This window comes from Vulpes lagopus, chromosome 2 (genome assembly GCF_018345385.1).
Source record: "Vulpes lagopus strain Blue_001 chromosome 2, ASM1834538v1, whole genome shotgun sequence".
Lineage (NCBI taxonomy): Eukaryota > Metazoa > Chordata > Mammalia > Carnivora > Canidae > Vulpes > Vulpes lagopus.
The window spans coordinates 93,205,054-93,224,059 of NC_054825.1; the positions used below are offsets into that span (position 1 = coordinate 93,205,054).

The 19,006-nt window shown below is 38.8% G+C and overlaps 1 protein-coding gene across 9 annotated transcripts in view; it reads left to right on the forward strand.

Moving 5' to 3' along the window:
- UTRN (utrophin) overlaps nucleotides 1–19,006 on the forward strand; it is a 496,122-nt gene that overhangs the window by 377,247 nt on the left and 99,869 nt on the right. For all 9 annotated transcript variants that reach the window (XM_041741733.1, XM_041741729.1, XM_041741764.1 and 6 more), the window contains one exon: nucleotides 11,212–11,341. In XM_041741733.1, the coding sequence (XP_041597667.1) occupies nucleotides 11,212–11,341 (130 nt within the window). The remainder of the gene's footprint in view (nucleotides 1–11,211; nucleotides 11,342–19,006) is intronic.

Genomic DNA, 19,006 nt, shown 5'->3' on the forward strand with positions numbered 1-19,006 from the left:
TTGTTCCTGCTAATGGAGGGATGGAGACTGGTATTGGTCATCGAAAGCTATAGATAAAACAGCTAGAACTTTCTTCCACAAATAATGGTGAATAGAGGCTGAGGGAAGAATTCTGTCCTGGAAAGGAGGGGAGAATGTTGGTAAGACTTCAGGTTAGCATCATTTTAATAGTAACTAGTTATTCTAGAACACTAAACAGTTTTGAGATATGTTCAGATCCACTCTTTCACCTGTGGAGTTAGTAGAATGGGAGATCTTGTTATAAACATGCAGAGAAGCTTTGGGATAAACCCAAGGGCTGGTGGTGGGTAAAGATGTGCCTTCGTGGTGTGTACTGGACTGTCACACAACCTTAGCTTCAAATCTCTGATTTTATTATACCACAGAATAGGTTTTTAAAACATCTCCTTATTCTCTCATTCATAAATTCATTGAGTTGCTACCTATCCTCTGTGGCATAGGTATGTGCCTTCATAGATGGCTCAGGTGGTGTAGGAATCAGGTCTGCAAAGAAAGCAGGATAGTATGTGTGGTAATGATTCAGCAAAGCAGATGCCAAGATCTGGACAGTTCTCAGAGGAGAGAGGGCTGGCTCTTCTGGAGAACCAGGTGATATTTATATTAATGGAGAGGGGGGTGATAACTGTGCTGGGTTCTTGAAGGGTCAGGAGGGACAACCCTTGTGAATCTCATTGACTTTGACCAATAAGGGTCAGTGATATTGCTAAGAAAGTACACAGGTCTGTGTCAAGAAATAACTTTTTCTATGAAGGGTACAGGAGATGGCTCCTTCCCTCCTCTGCTGCTCAGAGTTGGTTATTCTGTGCTGCTTTCTTTGCAGACGAGCTTCGTAAGAGCTACTCTCATTTCTCAGGAGTTCACCTTCCTTGATTCCTACATTTTCTTTCAAGTCAGTTTACCCATTTTTTCATTTATTTATCCAATAGATGTACTGGTTGCTGAGATCTAAATAATGAGAAGGAGCCTTTGAAGATTCGAAGCAAATACTTTCAGGATTACACAGGACATGAGGAGTGAACACTTGGCATATTCTAGGAATAGAAACAAAGACTTTGAGACTGGAAATTAGGGGATTTAGTAGTTGAAGTTGGAGAGCAGAGAAGGCCCAGATCCGATATGAAGTTTAGAATTTGCTCTAAGTACAACTGGAAGCCATTGGAGGGTTTTAAGCAGATAAGCCAAAGGATCTGTTTTATCTATAATTTTAATATTATGGTCTAGAAAATTTTAGGAAAAGTGCATCTCAGTGAATTGGGGCATGTAATATACAGACAGTTTGGATGATGGCTTTAGGTTAAAGAAAGGGGAGACACCTGTTACTTACAGAAAAGGGAATGACACCAAGATTTAGTTCACACTCACATGTGTGCATCTCTGCTTGTCTCAGCGCAGTGGGACAGATTTCCAGGTTAGGACCGAAGGGGATACCAGGAATTCCTCTCCTCCCTCCAGGTTTCCTCAGATCTTATTTTCGTATCAAGTAATTTGCAAGATACTGCCCATGTCAGTGCTCCAGGAGTAACTGATATTACTGCCCTTTGCTTGGCAGCAGCCCAGCCACTCCAGTGAGCAAGGGCCATGTTTCTGATGAAAATGACAGCTGATTGACTTGAGAGACTTTCAGACTCAAGCCACCCCAGTCACTTCTTTATGCAAACAGTCCCTGATGTAATGATGGTAGACTTGCAATTTTTCAACTTTATGATGGTGCCAAAGCCATAGGAATTCAGTAGAAACCATCCTTCCTAATTTTGAATTTGGATCTTTTCCTGGGCAAGTGTCGTGCAGGATGTCCTCTCTCATAATGCTGGGCAGCAGCAGCCACAGGTCCCAGACCCCCACACAGTCACAAGGGTCAAGGACTGATCCTATTGACAACTATTCCGTCTCCATGCAACTGTTCTGCTTTTCCACTTTCAGCACAGCAATTCAAGAAGTTTCGTGCACTACCCAACTTTATTTGAAAATAGGCTTTTTAAAGATGATTTTGCCCAGGGGTAGGCTCATGTAAGTGTTCTGAGCACATTTAAGGTAGGCTAAGCTAACCTGTGATGTTTGGTAAGTTAGGTATATTCAGTGCATTCTTGACTTAGGATATTTTCAGCTTACAGTGGGTTTATCGGGTCTTAACCCCATCGGCAGTGAAGGAAGATCTGTACCTTCTTATCCTTTAATCCCCTCTCCTTCCCAATTAGAGCAAGTGGGGAAAAGTGTTCCTAGACATTACAGAAGGATCATTGAGGATCTCTCTTTAGGCATTTAAAGTTGAATAAGGAGCAATAGACTCTGCTGCCTGACACTCTGTCCTCAAAAGAGGACAGAGAAGTGACCGGAAAGGTGGCCTCTGCTCAGTGGGGTTTGGGGCTTGGGGAAATTCTGTTGGGAATGCAAACACTGAGATTTTACTAGTTGAGTTCTGATATTCAAATCTGGTCTTCATTAATCTGACATTCCAGGGCTTCCTTTAGTTTAAATGAGCATGCAGAAGCTGCTTAACAGGGAAAAGAAGGACGGACTGGATGACTTTACCTGTGTATTCTGTTTCCTTTAATTGCTTTTCTCTTAATTACCTTTAATCTAATTTCAGTTTCCTTTACAACACATAGTTCACGTATTTTTGGAAGGGTTGCTTGTGCCCCATCCACCTCCCACCATCTTCTCGGTATTTCCTCAGTGCTCTGTTTTTACTTCTCTCAAAGATTTGTGTACTTAACGTATTGTGAGCAACATTCTTTTCTCTTTAGACTGTAGGTTCCCTAAGGATTGGAATATTGGCTTATTAATTACTGTGCCCTTTGTGCTGGCATATTTCCTTCAGATTACATGAATTTAATATGTCTTAAATTTTTTATTTTGGTGGAAATCTTTGTTGAAAAATCCTATCATATACTCTTATGCCACCTTAGGGTGGGAGAGGAGTGGAACATTTTCTTATGGCCATGGGACAATCATTTTGCTCTCCATTTATTATTCCTGACTTCTGAGGTATCTGATACCATATTTCCTTATATTAAAAATTTCAGAGCATACAACTTTTAAAATACAGTTTCAGTTTTTGAAATTATTTTATATCTCTTCCTTCTTATAACTGATCAGGTCTACTGCTACAGGCTGGAGCTTGATTTCACATGTACTTGCCTGGGAGGGGAATTGAAGTCTTTGGACTATTAGAATGGAAAATGCATAAGCTTTGTGCTCAGGTTGTCACACAGGGCTTTCATAGGTCAATGGCCAGGCCTTGAGTCAGTAAGGTAGCTAGATGTCTGCTATATAAGAAGGATGTAGTTACTAGGTGCCTTTCCTATCAGCTACAAAGATTTATTTCCTTCTAACATTCATGATTTGAAACATTTTTACAGAAGCAGCCACCCTCATCCTTTGTTTACCCAGCTCTGACAGTGCCAGCCTGCTAAGCCAGGCAAGCACTTCCCTCAGGACTTTTGTATTTGCTGTTCCCCTGCCTGGAATTCTCTTTTGCCAGATATTCTCATGGCTGACTTCCCCACTTCCTTCAGCTCTCCAGATATCACCACTGTCTTTGAGATGCCTTCCATGACTACTTATATAAAATATTACCAGTCCCTGTGCCTCCCCCAGCCCTCTCTGTCCTCTTTATCCTGTGATTGATTCTTAAAATAATGAATCGTGATTCTCTAGATCTCAGCCCCTATGCTGAGGATCATTGCTGTTCTCCTCACCAAGCAACGCATTGTACTTCTACACTCTCTTGAATCTGTGCTGAGCCTCGTGACTTGCTTTAAATAATAGAATGTGGCCTAAGTGCAGATTCCAGAGCTGTACTGTCTCATGTTGGTAACCCTTAGCTGTATGTGACCACTTATATTTGAATTAAAATAATTACAATTAGATAAAATTTAAAATCTGGTCCTTCAGTTCAATTAGTCATATTTCAAGTACCAAATAGTTTTTTTTTAAAGATTTTATTTATTAATTCATGAGAGACACAGAGAAAGAGTGGCAGAGACATAGGCAGAGGGAGAAGCAGGCTCCATGCAGGGAGCCCGATGTGGGACTCAATCCCAGGACCCCAGGATCACATCCTGAGCCGAAGGCCACCCAGGTGTCCCCAAGTACCAAATAGTTGCAAGCAACAAGTGGTTACCATTCTAGACAGCATGGTTTTAAAACATTTTTAATCATTGCAGAAAGTTCTATTGGATAAGTTCTAGAGCCTATGTCTTAAGATATCTTGTAGCTTTCACTCTACTCTTTGGAAACACTAATTACCAGGCTTCTAAGGAGCCCATTCTAGCCTACAGGGCATTTAGAGACCATATGCAGGGAAACTGCTGAGGTATTCCAGCCAGGAGCCTATAATAATTTCTAGACACGTGAATGAGCCCATGTTGGATATGCAATCCTAGTTAAAGGGTAGATGACTATAGCTGTAGGAGTAACCTTTGGTGGCACCAGCAGAGGAGCTGATAAAATTGCCAAGCCAAAGAATCTTGAATAATAAATCGTCATTGTTCTAAGCCAATGCATTATTTTATTATTTTTATCATCATCATTATTATTATTCATGAGAGACACAGAGATGCAGAGACATAGGCAGAGGGAGAAGCAGGCTCTGTGAGGGGAGCCCAATGCAGGACTCGATCCCTGGACCCCAGGATCATGCCCTGAGCTGAAGGCAGATGCTCAACTGCTGAGCTACCCAGGTGGTCCCTAAGCCAGTATGTTTTCCTTTTCTTTTTTCTTTTCTTTTCTTTTGTTCTTTTCTTTTCTTTTCTTTTCTTTTTTTCTCTTTTTTTTCTTTTCTTTCTCTTCTCTTTCTTTTCTTTTCTAATATTTTATCCATTTATTCATCAGACACACACACACACACACAGAGAGAGAGAGAGAGAGAGAAGCAGAGGCATAGGCAGGGGGAGAAGCAAGCTCTACTAGAGAGCCCGATGCGGGACCCAATCCTGGGACTCCAGGATCATGCCCTGGGCCAAAGGCAGGCGCTAAAACCACTGAGCCACACCGGGATCCCCTAAGCCAGTATGTTTCAAATGGATTTGATACACAATAGTAATAACAGATTCAGCCTTCAGTCTAATGACTACAATAGTTTTGAAACTATGTTCTATGCAGTTACCTCAGGATTATGGAGTGAGCCCATAACCCCTTTCACTGAAATCTGTTACTTGTTTATCTAGGGAGAAAAAAAGACTTTTGCTATTAGTTAAATGATAATCAATAATAAAGCAAAATGCTTAGTATTTACTAGCTGATAATTAGAAGATAGGAAGGGGTGCCTGGCTGGCTCAGTCAGTGGAGCCTGTGACTCTTGATCTCTGGGTTGTACATTTAAGCCCCATGTAGGATGTAGAGATTTCTAAAAATAAAATCTTTTAAAAAATACTTCTGACAATTAGATGATAGGAAAATATAACTGTGTCTCAAAAAATATTTACTAAACATTTGCAAAGTATACAGTTCAAATAATCCAGAGCTAACTGCACTCCAGTAATTTAGGATATCCAATTTAGGTTAATCACATGTGGGAGACTTTGTTTTATTTTGTTTCACCATATTTTGGAATCCTACCTAGTATTTAATCTGAAAGCATTCCTTGTTTCATTCCTTATTCCCTAAGCATTTATTGAGTACTTTCTATATGTGTGTAGGCAAACACTGAAGAGAATTTTGAATGATTAAGATGTGAGCCTTATCCTAGAAGAACTGACAATATAATGGAGAGGACAGATGCATGGTCACAATATATCAGGATGAGCTGTGCTAGAGAAATAGAAAGTGCTCTGGAAACTCTGAGATGGGAACATACTGAACATATAGAATGAGCTACTTCTTTGCAGATTGGTGGGGATAGAGGTTAGAAATAAACAGATTATCTAGAGAACTTTTTTGGGAGAAAGAACAATTATTATTTTAATAACTTTATTGAGATACTATTCACACAGTATAAAATTCAAGTGACCAGTTCAGCAGTTGTTAGTATGTTTACAGAATTGTTCAACCATCATCACTATCTAGATTTAGAGCATTATCCCAGAAGGAAACCCCATATCCATGAGCTGTCACTCCACCATTTTTCCCCCAAACATCCAGCCCTAAGCAACCACTCTTCTACCACATGTCTTTATACACTTAGCCTCTTTGGACATTTCACAGTAATGGGCTTCTGTGTCTGGCTTCTTTCACTTAGCATAACATTTTCAAAGTTCATCCGTGTTGTATCATGGATTCATCCATTCATTTTTATTGCTGAATAAGATTTTCATTATATGGATATACACATTTTATTTATCTGTTCACCAGTTAATGTTTGGGTTGTGTCCACATTTTGCAGATTATGAATAATATTGCTATGAATATTCATATATAAGTCTTTATATAGACATATACTTTCATTTCTCTTGGGTATGTACCCAAAAGTAGAATTGCTGGGTTATATGGTGATTTTATATTTAACATTTTAAGAAACCGCCAAATTGCTTTCCAAAGTGGCTGCACCATTATCACTCTACCAGCTGTATATAAGGGTCCCAAATTCTCCACTTCTTTGCCAATACTCATTATTGCCTGAGAACAGAATTGTTTTGAATGAAAATATAAAGTCATTAAAATAGAAAAATTCCTATTAGATTATGTTATACTCACTTAAGGCACCCCATATATGTCGTGTGATTTTAGAACCTGCAGCTGAATGCCACTTTGTAGCTCTGTATACAAAACAGCCCTGTCGGAGTCTAATTATCTTATCATTAATGTTCACCAGGTGGTTAGGAAATTCTGACTTTCTTTTATGTCTAATTGAGAGGTAAAAGGTAGTGAAATGATTATATATATATATATATATATATATATATATATATATATATATATAATACTGTTGAAAGTTAAACCCATTTCTGATGTGCATTTAAATGTAACTGAAATAGGACAAATTGAATAATAAAATTAAATTTGCAAAATATATGAACAGGTGTTATTAAATGTATGCTCTTCCCTAAGATATTTGGGTGGTGAGTTGGCACATAGGCCTCGAGCCCCACATTTTTGTGGGGCTTGCTTGGCGTGGTTCCCACCTGCCCACACTTGCCTCTTCTATTTCCCTCCCTTGGCATATCAAAGGAGTACATGAGACATTCCCCTGCCAACGCCCTATGCAAAGAGATTGTTTTAAAAAAGTGCTGAAGTTTAATGTTAGGAAAGAAAATGGATTCTCCAGTCCTGTGGGCATTCTCAGAATCAAGATTTGTTTTTCATGCATCTGGGAGCCCCAACAATGATACTGTAAAAAAACCAGAAATGTAAATTTGACAGTCATGGCTCCCTACTGCCTTGTCCGGCTAGTTAGTGGTTTCCCACTGTCTGTTATTGGTTGCTTCAGATGCTTAATTAGGACTTCATACACTGGTTTTTGTGACCTGCTATCTGCCCGGCTCTTCAGCACTTTTGTATCTCCTAAGTGCACACACTACCGTATTCCCTTGTTCTTCTGCTCGTGCTTTGTTTCTTCTTTTGGAAGTACTCTTCTCTCTCTATGAGACCACTTGCTTTAGACACCACTTCCACCAGGAAGCGTTTCTGAGCCCCTAGCTCTACTAGGTCCCAAAGCACTGCTGTGGGTGCCTTGTTTACCACAGTGAAAAAGAAAAAGCAAACAAAAAAACAGAAGGTATCCTTGGCCTTGTGGAACTTATATTTTATCTGTGGGAAACAGATGATAAACAATAACCATAATAACGAAAGACCTAGTTTGCCTAGTAGAAGGTGATGGGAAATGTAACGGGTGGGAGAGGTGGAATTCTACACTAAATAGCATGGTTGGGTGGGCCTCATAGAGAAGGCCTCTTGGGATGAGGAATATGCCATGTAGATTATCTAGGGAAATTGCCTTCCAGGCAGAGTCCACAACCAGTCAGTGAAATCTCCCTTCATGAGAGCATCTGTGTTAAATTGGCACAGTTCCAGTCATCAAGGAAGTTGACTGACTAGTTTTCCCAAGTATCCTTTCTTTAGGCAAATATATATTTCCATTTGGATGTTTGAATTTCTAAAAATAGTTTTAATGCAAATCTCTCCTGTACTGTTTCCCCTTCCCAGATCCGTAGCCAGTGCACGTATTGTGGACTAATAATAATCCAGAACTCCCACGTGGGCGCTACTGTACACCTAAATCGTATGGATCATATGATCTTCTCTCTCCACCGTGAGATCAGGATTCACCCTCTGTGAAATATAGGCCCCATAATCATTGTATGGGCCAGGACTGTTTCTGTGCTCTGTTCACTGAGTCACATTCCTTTATGTTCTGTCTTCTCTCAGTTTTTAATTTCCGTCCCCATCATCACCCGGTTGGTGTTTCCTGGTTTCCCTTTTGTGCCTGTGCATCCTTATCCGATCAATGAGATGGGGGAAGTATTCTTCTGGTTCCTTCAGTTTCCTTTTAGCAACTTGCATTAAATAGGTTCATGTCTGGGACGTCACTTTCAAAAAGAAGAAATCTAGCATAGCTCTTGCACATTAATTGAAGAATCTTTACTTCTCCCATATTTACTGGTTAGATTTGGGTTTGGAGGAAATAAATACTCTGGATCACTAAATTTTGTATAAATCTGCTGCTTTATCCACTGTTTTTCACTGCTGTCTTTTAAGCAACATGCTCTTTGCTATCATTATTTTATATTTCCAGGTGGTTTTGGAAGTAAATATTGGAGTATTTTCAGTAATCTGGAGCTTCTTGCTGTAACAACACAATAATCTAAATTTAAATAGGCTCGGGCAGCCCAGGTGGCTCAGTGGTTTAGCGCCACCTTCAGCCCAGGGCGTGATCCTGGAGACCTGGGATTGAGTCCTACGTCGGGCTCCCTGCATGGAGCCTACTTCTCCCTCTGCCTGCCTACCTGTCTGTCTGTCTCTCTCTCTCTGTGTCTCTTATGAATAAATAAATTTTAAAAATCTTAAAAAAAAGAATAGGCTCAAGACCTGAAAATGTATGTGTATATATATTTCTAGATTAAAATGTATTTTTCCCACAGCTGGAGCACCTGGGTGGCTCAGTCAGTTAAGCATCTGTCTGTCTTTAGCTCACATCATGATCCCAGGGTCTGGGATGGAGCCCCACAAGAGGCTCTGTGCTCAGTTGGGAGTCTGCTTCTCCCTCTGCCCCTCCCCCTGCTTGTGCTCTCTTTCTCTGCCAAAATAAATAAATAAAATCTTTTTAAAAATGTATTTTCCCCATTTCTCTTACGTTTCTTATATCTCCACATATCAGAAACTTTAAATGTCAGAAGATAGTCTTGAATGTCACACCTTGGGACTTCTTCACGAGCTGCATTTCTCAATAGAGATGGTGAAGTTTTTGTCACATAGTCATTTGATGCTCACAGGTGCTAACTGATGTGTGAATTTACTGCCTGTGCTTGCTTCATTGTCTGGTTATATAGATGCTATAAATGTATCTATGGATTTTAGGGAATGGTGCTTTTTTGCTCTTGTTCACATTACTCTTTTAATTTAAAATTTTTGTCAAGGTAATAATTGTAAGTAGCTTAAAAGTCAGATAATATTTATAGTGCTTATCACAAAAAAACAAAGTTCTGTCACTCATCTCCCTTTACCCTTCCCCACCAGTAATGTTCTCTTTTAAATTTATTATAGGTGGGGCACCTGGGTGACTCAGTCTGTTGAGTGTCCGACACTTGATTTCCACTCAGGTCATGATCTCAGGGGTGATGGGATCGAGCCCATGCTCAGTGGGGAGCTGCTTAAGATTCTCTCCATTTTCTTTCTCTTCTACCCCTACCCCCTTTCACTTGCTCCTGTGTGTGCTCTCTTTCTCTCTCAAATAAATAAAATCTTTTAAAAAATAAACTGATTACTGATGTTTTTCTGGTGTTTAGCTCTGTTTTTCACATCAGATGATTGTTCTGGTGTCTTTTAGATTTTTTTTCCCTTTATTATGGAAGATGAAGATTTAGCCTGCAAATATCCTGACATCCCAACATAGTTATGTTAAATGCTACTTAAAAAAACAGTTGTGGGATCCCTGGGTGGCTCAGTAGTTTAGCACCTGCCTTCAGCTCAGGGTGTGATTCTGGAGACCTGGGATCGAGTCCCACGTCTCGTTCCCTGCATGGAGCCTGCTTCTCCCTCTGCTTGTGTCTCTGCCTCTGTGTGTGTGTGTGTCTCATGAATAAATAAATAAAATATTTTTTAAAAAACAGTTGTATTTAGAAGCAAAAACTGTATTGATTCTAAAATAGTACTAGAATACAATATTTTAGAAAACAAAAAACAGAGTTTTCATAATGCATTGTCAGAGAAGTGCACTAGAAGCAAAATATTAGACCTAGCAGGTGTTTATGTACATAATTTTAGGAGGATAACAATAATATTAGCAACAATTCTGATTTGGCTCCAGCATTCAAATAGTACATGAGGAAATCTTCATTTCCTCTTACCTTACAGTTGTCAGTGAGTGAGCTTTGTTTTTAAACTCTAGTCAATTAGAGTCTTAATCACCAAACATTTTATGGGAGCAGAGGTGAAAGTTTAACCCCACTTAAAAGAACAAAAGTACTAAAGGCAGACTGTTCTGAGAATCATAAATTTGCATGAAAAACCTCACAAGGGAAAAATCATAATTGCCTCAGCATGAGAGATGGAACGTATTGGAAGATAATTGGAGACTGTCTTTTATGTGTTCTCTTTGGTTTAGTTTTGATTTCATGTACTTTAATTTGTTTCCATCTCTTAGTTTTTTTCCTTAATATATTCTAAAGAATGTAAAACACTTCTTAGGATCTCATTACTACTTGTGAAATTGCCTTCTTCTGTACCATTGGATGTAATTTTTTTTGTCAGTCGTACAAGACAAAGGTATCTTTGAACAGGCTATTTTACTTTAGCAATCTGACAGTAGTGATAACCCTAAAACTACATTTTGTGTAAGTTCAAATATACTGTAACAGTTTCCCTTAGATGAACACGTTAAAGATTTTTGTTTTGCATATTTAAGCCCTATCATCTTTGCTTTTATTCATGTTTCATCATTTGTATGTGTCAAAGTTATATTTTCACTTCAAACTTTGCTTAAAGGGTATATTAGTCATTCCCTTGACAAGTATGGTCAGTAGTCTAATTGAAGATGTTTCATTACTTGGTGAACACAGTAGGTTACAAACTCAACTTTTGCTTCTCTTTGCAAAGGCCCTGAGACGTGAGTTAAAGGAGAAAGAGTATTCTGTCCTGAATGCTATAGACCAAGCTCGAGTTTTCCTGGCTGATCAGCCAATTGAGGCCCCAGAGGAACCAAGAAGAGACCTGCAATCAAAAACAGGTGAGATTGGGGCGCCTGGGTGGTTCAGTGGGTTATGCATCTGCCTTTGGTTTAGGTCATGATCCCAAGGTCCTGGGATTGAGCCCTACATTGGGATCTGGGTTTGGCAGGAAGCCTGCTTCTCCCTCTGCCTCTGCCTCTGCCTCTCTCCTTGCTTGTTCCCTCGATCTCTCTCTCTCTCTCTCTGTCAAATAAATAAATAAAATCTTTAAAAAAAAAAAACAGGTGAGCTTTTTTTTCATACATCGTAAAAACACATGTGAGGGGAACAAAAACCCGAAATCAAGTAGGAAATTTCCTCTCAGCATTTCAGGATCTGATATAAAAAAATAATTCTTCCAAGTATTCGTTAGTTTAATCCAATATGTCATTATTTAATATCCAGATTTTTATATTAAAAAATAAAATGTATACATCAATATTCTTAATTTAAAAGGAAATTAACTGCAAATAGATTTGGTAAAAGGCATGCTGTAACTAAAAGTAATTTCTTTGAGAAAGAAAAATGTACGTTTCTTCTATTCAAACACATTACGTGATAAATGATTGCAACTGGAGGAGTGATATTTAAAATACAGTTCAGGGCAGCTCGAGTGGCTCAGCAGTTTAACACCGCCTTCAGCCCAGGGCCTAATCCTTGAGCCCCGAGATCGAGTCCCATGTCGGGCTCCCTACATGGAGTCTGCTTCTCCCTCTGCCTGTGTCTCTGCCTCTCTCTCTTTCTGTGTGTCTCTCATCAATAAATAAATTAAAAAATATATATTAAAAATAAAATACATATAAATATTTAAATAATCATAAAGATCTTTTTAAGCTTCTGTTTTTACAGATTCCTTTTTAAAATTAGACTCCAAAGTAAACACTTGTCTTTTCCAAGCAGGCAACAGAATTTAGGTAATTTAAAATTAACCTGGGACACTTGGGTAGCTTAGCGGTTGAGCGTCTGCCTTTGGCTCAGATCATGATCCCGGACTTCTGGGATCGAGTCCTGCATCAGGCTCCCTGCATGGAGCCTGCTTCTCCCTCTGCCTGTGTCTCTGCCTCTCTCCCTGTGTCTCTCATCAATAAATAAATCTTAAAAAAAAAAAGTTAACCTATTTATGCACTCTTTATGTACTTTGGCTGAAAATGGAAACAGTAACTGCCTTAGTAGGAAATAGCAGTCAGTCACACAGTAAATTTAAGAGATGAATTTGGAGGCCAACATAGATCTTTATTGTGATTTTTCACTGTTGGCAATAAAAGCATTCTGATGCATTTTTAAAAACAAACATGCCATTCAAAATATTTTTTCATCATTCACTTCACATAGTGAAGGCAGATCTGAAAGACTGCCTCATGCTGTGTCCAGCAGCATAATTCATGAGCATTTATTACTTGTAAGTAAAGTACATTTGGAAAAATGCTTTCTTTGACTATGGCCGAAACTGGAGCAGGCATTTGGACAAGTAGCTATTTTCCTACTCAGCCTTTGTCAGAGTAGTTCTACTTCAGACTGAATAAATTTACCATCAAGATCACAATCTTCTAAAAAAGAAAAAAATCACAATGTTCTTTGTTATATGTGTATTATACACACACACACACACACACACACGTCTATGCACCCAGCTTACACACATACACACAAGTTGGGTGCTTAATGCACAGTTGCTGAATGAATGCGTGCATGAGCTGAGCGCACCTGTGACGATGCTTGGTCAGTGAGCAGGCTCAGTTAAGAGGAATGACCCACCAGGACAGGATCATCACAAGCGGCAGTGCAGCAGTGAGGAGCAAAGCGGCCCTGTGCCTGGGCAGGAGGTGGCAGTGAGGGGCTTGTACGTGCTGTCTGGTTCAGATTGCAGAGGACCTGGAAAGTCGGACAGAACATTTCAACTCAATACAAGAAAGAAGGCACTATTACAATTGCTGTTGTTAAGCGTGGAAGAAAAATAAGTTTACTCATCTCACCCTATCCAATTTAAAATTCACCTTAAATCTGAGTTTCTTGTCTCCCTGCTTCCCCAGTACTTTCCAGTGAATAGAGGAAGCATTTTATAATCTACTTCATAGCAGTAAAAAAGTGTTATTGTATCATTAAAGCTTCACTTTGCTATACATTTTCCTTCTCCTGGTTAGTCCATTTCAGGGGTAAGATAATATCACTTTTTTGAGTTCTTATTTTGCTTTTACATTTGGTATGTTTCTAAGCCCTCTTTCAAATATTCTATTGGGGGGGGGGTAGGGCAAGAGAAAAAGTCATCAATGTAACTTTATGATTTTCTTTCTTTTTGTTTTTTTTTTATGATTAGCAATTTTTATGCTTTCCTTCTTTTCTGATATTGCTTTCTGCAATGGTGGCTGATTTTACCTGCTGTTAAAAGTAAATGAAAGAAAATTATCCATAATAGGTTTTATACTTTTGTTGTTTACCATGAATTATGTAGAGCTGCTATCAGAAATAGAGAGCATTTGAACATTAGTTATCTTGTGTGATGCTACGTGAAGTACTCACTGTTAAAGGGAATAGAGTGGGGAGAAACGATATGATTTTTTATTCTATTTAATAAGCATTTATTTATTGAGTATGCTGTGTATACACCAAATGGATCCATCTCTTTACTTTTAAATAACTATTTCAGAAAGTACTTCTCTGCATAATGTTTCTAAATGCCTTTTTTCTTCCAGCTCCTTTTTTTTCAGTTTTTTTCAATTATCGATTCTTATAGTGTTATGTGTTTGTGTGTGTGTGTGTGTGTGTGTGTGTGTGTATGTGTGTAAGGCAACCTGTGGCATTTTACTTTACTGCCCAGTAATATAGGTATAAATTGCTCTCAGGCATCTGTTAATTGACAAAGGCTATTAAAAAGAAACAAATTAATTATTTCAACCAAATGACAAGTTGCTGATAAAGAATCTCATAAGGTATGCTCTGCTAGATATTTCCCCTCCACTCCCTTACTATTGAGATATAATTGACACATTGTAGAAGTTTAAGGGATACAACGTAACGATTTGATGTATGTATATATTGTAAGCCAATCACCATGATAAGTCTAGCTAATATCCCTCACCATACACAGTTACATATTCTATTTCCTTGTGATGAGAACTTTTAAGATCTAGTCCCTTACCATCTTTTGAGTATGTATATTTTAAATATTTAAAAATCACTACTAATAGGAACACCTGGGTGACTCAATGGTTGAGCACCTGCCTTTGGCCCAGGGTGTGTGTGATCACGGAGTCCTGGGATGGAGTCCCACATTGGGCTCCCTGCATGGAGCCTGCTTCTCCCTCTGTCTGTGTCTCTGCCTCTCTCGTGTCTTTCATGAAAAAATAAAATCTTAAAAAAAATAAAAATCACTAATATTACTGCCTGGCTTTAAGCCCTTGCCATTTATTGTTAGGAGTATTGTCAGTTCTTTCTCAGTTGGTATCTTTGCATCAACATAGACAGTACAATGATAAATTGGAAACTCAATGATAAATTGGCATTTGCTCCCCTGGTTTAAAAACTACCAATAGCCTCTAGGATGGCACCTGAGCTCCTACACCTGGAACACAAGCTGCACAGGGATTTGGCCTCAGTTTACTGGGTAGCAGTCTCTCCTCTCTCTCTCTCTTCCCCAAACTGATGTCCATTTGACACCAAACTGCTAGGGACGATCTGCCAGTTATGGTCTTCCTTGCCTTTATCCTGTTGCCTCCTATCCTGTTTTTGTTGTTGTTGTTGTTGTTGTTTGTTTGTTTTGTTCTGCCTGTGGGTCTATTTTACCTGATTTCTGACTCCTTCCTTGTTTGCCCACCCAGCCCCTGCTCATCCTATCCCAACTGTCGAAGGCTCAGTGTCTTCCTGATGCTTCTCTCTCTCATCTCTTCTCCATGCTTTCCTGTCATCTCTCTGCTGTGTTGCCAAGATCTGTGTCTAGAGCTTAGCCCTTCCCTGGCTTAGTGACCTTTCTCACTTATTGAGAAGCTGAAAGAGTGTGGAAAAATGATCTAGGCAGCCAAAAATAGATATTATACAGCAAATACAGTGAAGATCCTCCCCTTACTCATAGCAAAGCTGCTCTCTCAGAGGTATTAACTCCTACTTTAGATACTGTTGTAACAAGTTTAACTTGATTCCCAGTGAGTTGTGGATATGTGGCAAAGTGGAAATGTCAGGACAGGGAAAAGGGTGGCAGTGAGTGATGACTGCTGGCAGTTTGACAGAAAGGAAGAGAAAGAAATTAAAGAAAGGATATATGAGACTTCTAAAATAAAACAAAACAGAGAGTCTTTGGGGTTTTTTACAATAAAAGAAAAACTGAAGCTATGAATTATGGTTTACTTTTGAAGACAGAACATAAATCAGCTACGAGAAGGCATAGGAATTTATACTATATTTTAGTATATTTCTCTTTTAAATGGCAGCCATAAAAACACAGGGCTAAATAGGTAAGGTGTAGCTGTCTGGAGCACTAACTCAGAATAACTCATTCCACTTATAAGTGGTTCTTAAGTAAATACGATTTTTAATTGAATTGAAATCGTCTGAATAATTACAGATATTTTGTGGAGTTCACAGCTTTATCAGTAGCCCTCCCTTATCTGGTTTGAGCAATATGAAACTTTTTAATTTGATTACATCTGTATCATGTCATTTAACACATTGAATGTTTTTTCATTTGATTTTAATCACCTGGTCTATATCTGTGAAAAGGTAGAAAGAAGAGTAAATCTCTCATCATCTTTGTATTGTTCTTTGTACTTCTAAAACCACTCTCAACTATCCCAATGAGTCAGGCACATAAAGCAAGATGCTTTTTCCTTTCTCTGTCTTCCTTCCCCTTTCTGTTTCTCCTTCCCCCTCCCCTCCCTCCTTTCCCCCTTTCCTTCCTTCCTTCCTTCCTTCCTTCCTTCCTTCCTTCCTTCCTTCCTTTCTTTCTTTCTTTCTTTCTTTCTTTCTTTCTTTCTTTCTTTCTTTCTTTCTTTCTTTCTTTCTTCCTTCCTTCCTTCCTTCCTTCCTTCCTTCCTTCCTTCCTTCTTTCTTTCTTTTTTTCTTTCTTTTCTTTCTTTCTTTCTTTCTTTCTTTCTTTCTTTCTTTCTTTCTTTCTTCCTTTTCTTTCTTTTCTTTCCTCTCCCTTCCTTCTTTGCTTTCTTTCTTCTTCCTTCCCTCCCTCCTTCCTTTCTTCTTTCTTTCTTTCTACCAAGAAAATACTGTGATGTTGAACAAGGCCACCAGCTAAGTCGGGGTAGATCCAGGAACAGAGTTCAAAGCTTTTATGTGGGTGACCTTTCTTAACCTGCAGTGTTTTGGCTGACTTTTACCATCTCTTCCTTTTTATCTCCTCTGTGTCTCTGCTTATTGGCCACTGACTTGACTCCTTCTCTACTTTCGGAATCTGGATCCTATTCACCCTGCACTGCTGTTCCTTGGTTTCTCCCTTAATTCCCCTGCCTTCTTTTACCCCTGACTGTTCTCAGCCCAGCTTTCACTTCCTTCTGAAAATCATCTGGCTGCATGGTGAAGGTAGACGTACAGGACACCTGTGGACTTAGCCATAGTCAGCCTAGCCCACTTCACCCCCCAAACCTCTCGAGATAATCAAGGAGAACATGTGCCTTCTCACCTCTGTGTCACCTGCAGTTCAGGTTAAAAGTCGGATTTGCACAGAGGAGTTAGTGATTTCACATCAGCATCCCTGTCTCCACACTGCATAGAGATGCCGGCGTGCATGTGCACAAATGTGCATCTATGTTTTATGATTTGAGGTTATGGTATCAATTGCTAAATAAGCCTGCTAACACTTTTATAGGATAGATCACCTCCAAAAGTGTTTAGAAAGTTGTACAATTTCTTGTACCTGGGGGTATAGACAAGCTCTTTTCCTCTTCTCAGCTTTTCATTTTTAGGATAAAAAAGATTGCATTATTTTATTCATCAATTCCCCCATGAATCCTCTTTAGAATCTATTCCAGTTAAGGCATTACTATTGCTACAACTATTATTTTATTCCAGGCTCTTAGAACATCATTTCTTTTTCAGCCTGTTATACTTGATGAGTTGATTCTGTTTCATTTTTAATGATTAGGCCTGGAAAAAGGACATCTATTATTTTATTTATTCTTTTTATACTTTGTGAATTATTGTGTGTGTGTGTACTTCATATAATTATGTGTGTCTGTACTTCTGATTAATGGTTGATCATTTTTCAGATACAAAAGTATTATGGATTAATATTTTTCCTCTTTGATCTTTGACAGCTGGCTATTTATATTTACTAGTAATTAATATTTAAACTCACGGTGTAGGGATCCCTGGGTGGCGCAGCGGTTTGGCGCCTGCCTTTGGCCCAGGGCGCGATCCTGGAGACCCGGGATCGAATCCCACGTCGGGCTCCCGGTGCATGGAGCCTGCTTCTCCCTCTGCCTATGTCTCTGCCTCTCTCTCTCTCTCACTGTGTGCCTATCATAAATAAATAAAAAAAAAAAAAAAAAAAAAAAAAAAAAAAAAAAAAAAAAAAAAAAAATTTAAACTCACGGTGTACTATTTTCTTTTAAATATTAAATGTTTCATAGTATTTTAAAAAGATAATTATTAGGAGTATTTTTCTCTTATGCAAAATCTTATATATGGTGTAATGAAGTAATAAATGACATTTTCAGTCCACTGTGTGAGTCCATTTTATGCCAATATTAGCAAACTTGTGCGAATAAAATTTCACGATCATTAAATGAATGAAAATGTGGAATTATCATATAGTTTAGTAGAAGTTACTTTTATACTGATTCTTAATATAACTTAAGTTTACAGGAAGAGATGGCAGTAATTATTTCCTTGCATCTCATAAAATGAGACCAAATTACACATTATAGCCTAAATAATTAGGCTAGTAAAAATGATGGGTGTTTTCTCTCAGGGCATTTTTGTTTTCCTAGTAACAGCTTTATTAATTAGAACCCTAGTCGTAGTAAATGGCAGACACCCAACTTCCATAAGCAAAGGAACAAGGGGAAATGTATTAACTCCCATAGCCAAATTGCATTAAGGGCAAGGTCACAGCCAGCCACATGGACTGAAATGCCACCCAGAAGCCTTTTTTCTTTGTCTTCCTGTCTCCCTCTACAAGTTTTGATTTTCTTAGCTTTCCTATGATCACATACCTCATACCACCAAGGAGAGACAGCGCTTCTTTCAATCTAGCACATTACAGGAGAGGGCTCTTATGGACTCAGCTTCAGTAACATGGAGCTCAGAGTCTACTGCGATTTGGCACGCCCATGCTACAAAAATAATATTAAATGGGGGAAGAGCCAATGCCCAAGAGGAAAGGGAGAGAAATGTTAGTAGACATAGATGTTCACAAGGCAACATTGATCAGGTGCTTACAGTGTGCCAGGCACTATGCCAGGTACCTCACATACCTTGTTACCTTTAATCCTTGTAACGACTCATTGAGGTATGAATACTGTTACCACCCATTTGAGAGATAAGGAAATTAAGTCTCTTAGAGGTGTGGAAGCTCCTGTCACTCATGACAGAGCTGAAGCTCCCATGTCTGGCTTAGTGTCAAACTTAGTGCTCTTAACCACCATAGTATACTCTCTTCATTACCCCAGTAATCATAAGTACTTCCAGCTATTCAGTAGAAATAATTTTCTATATTTTTTGACTTTAAAGAAATGTCATACAAT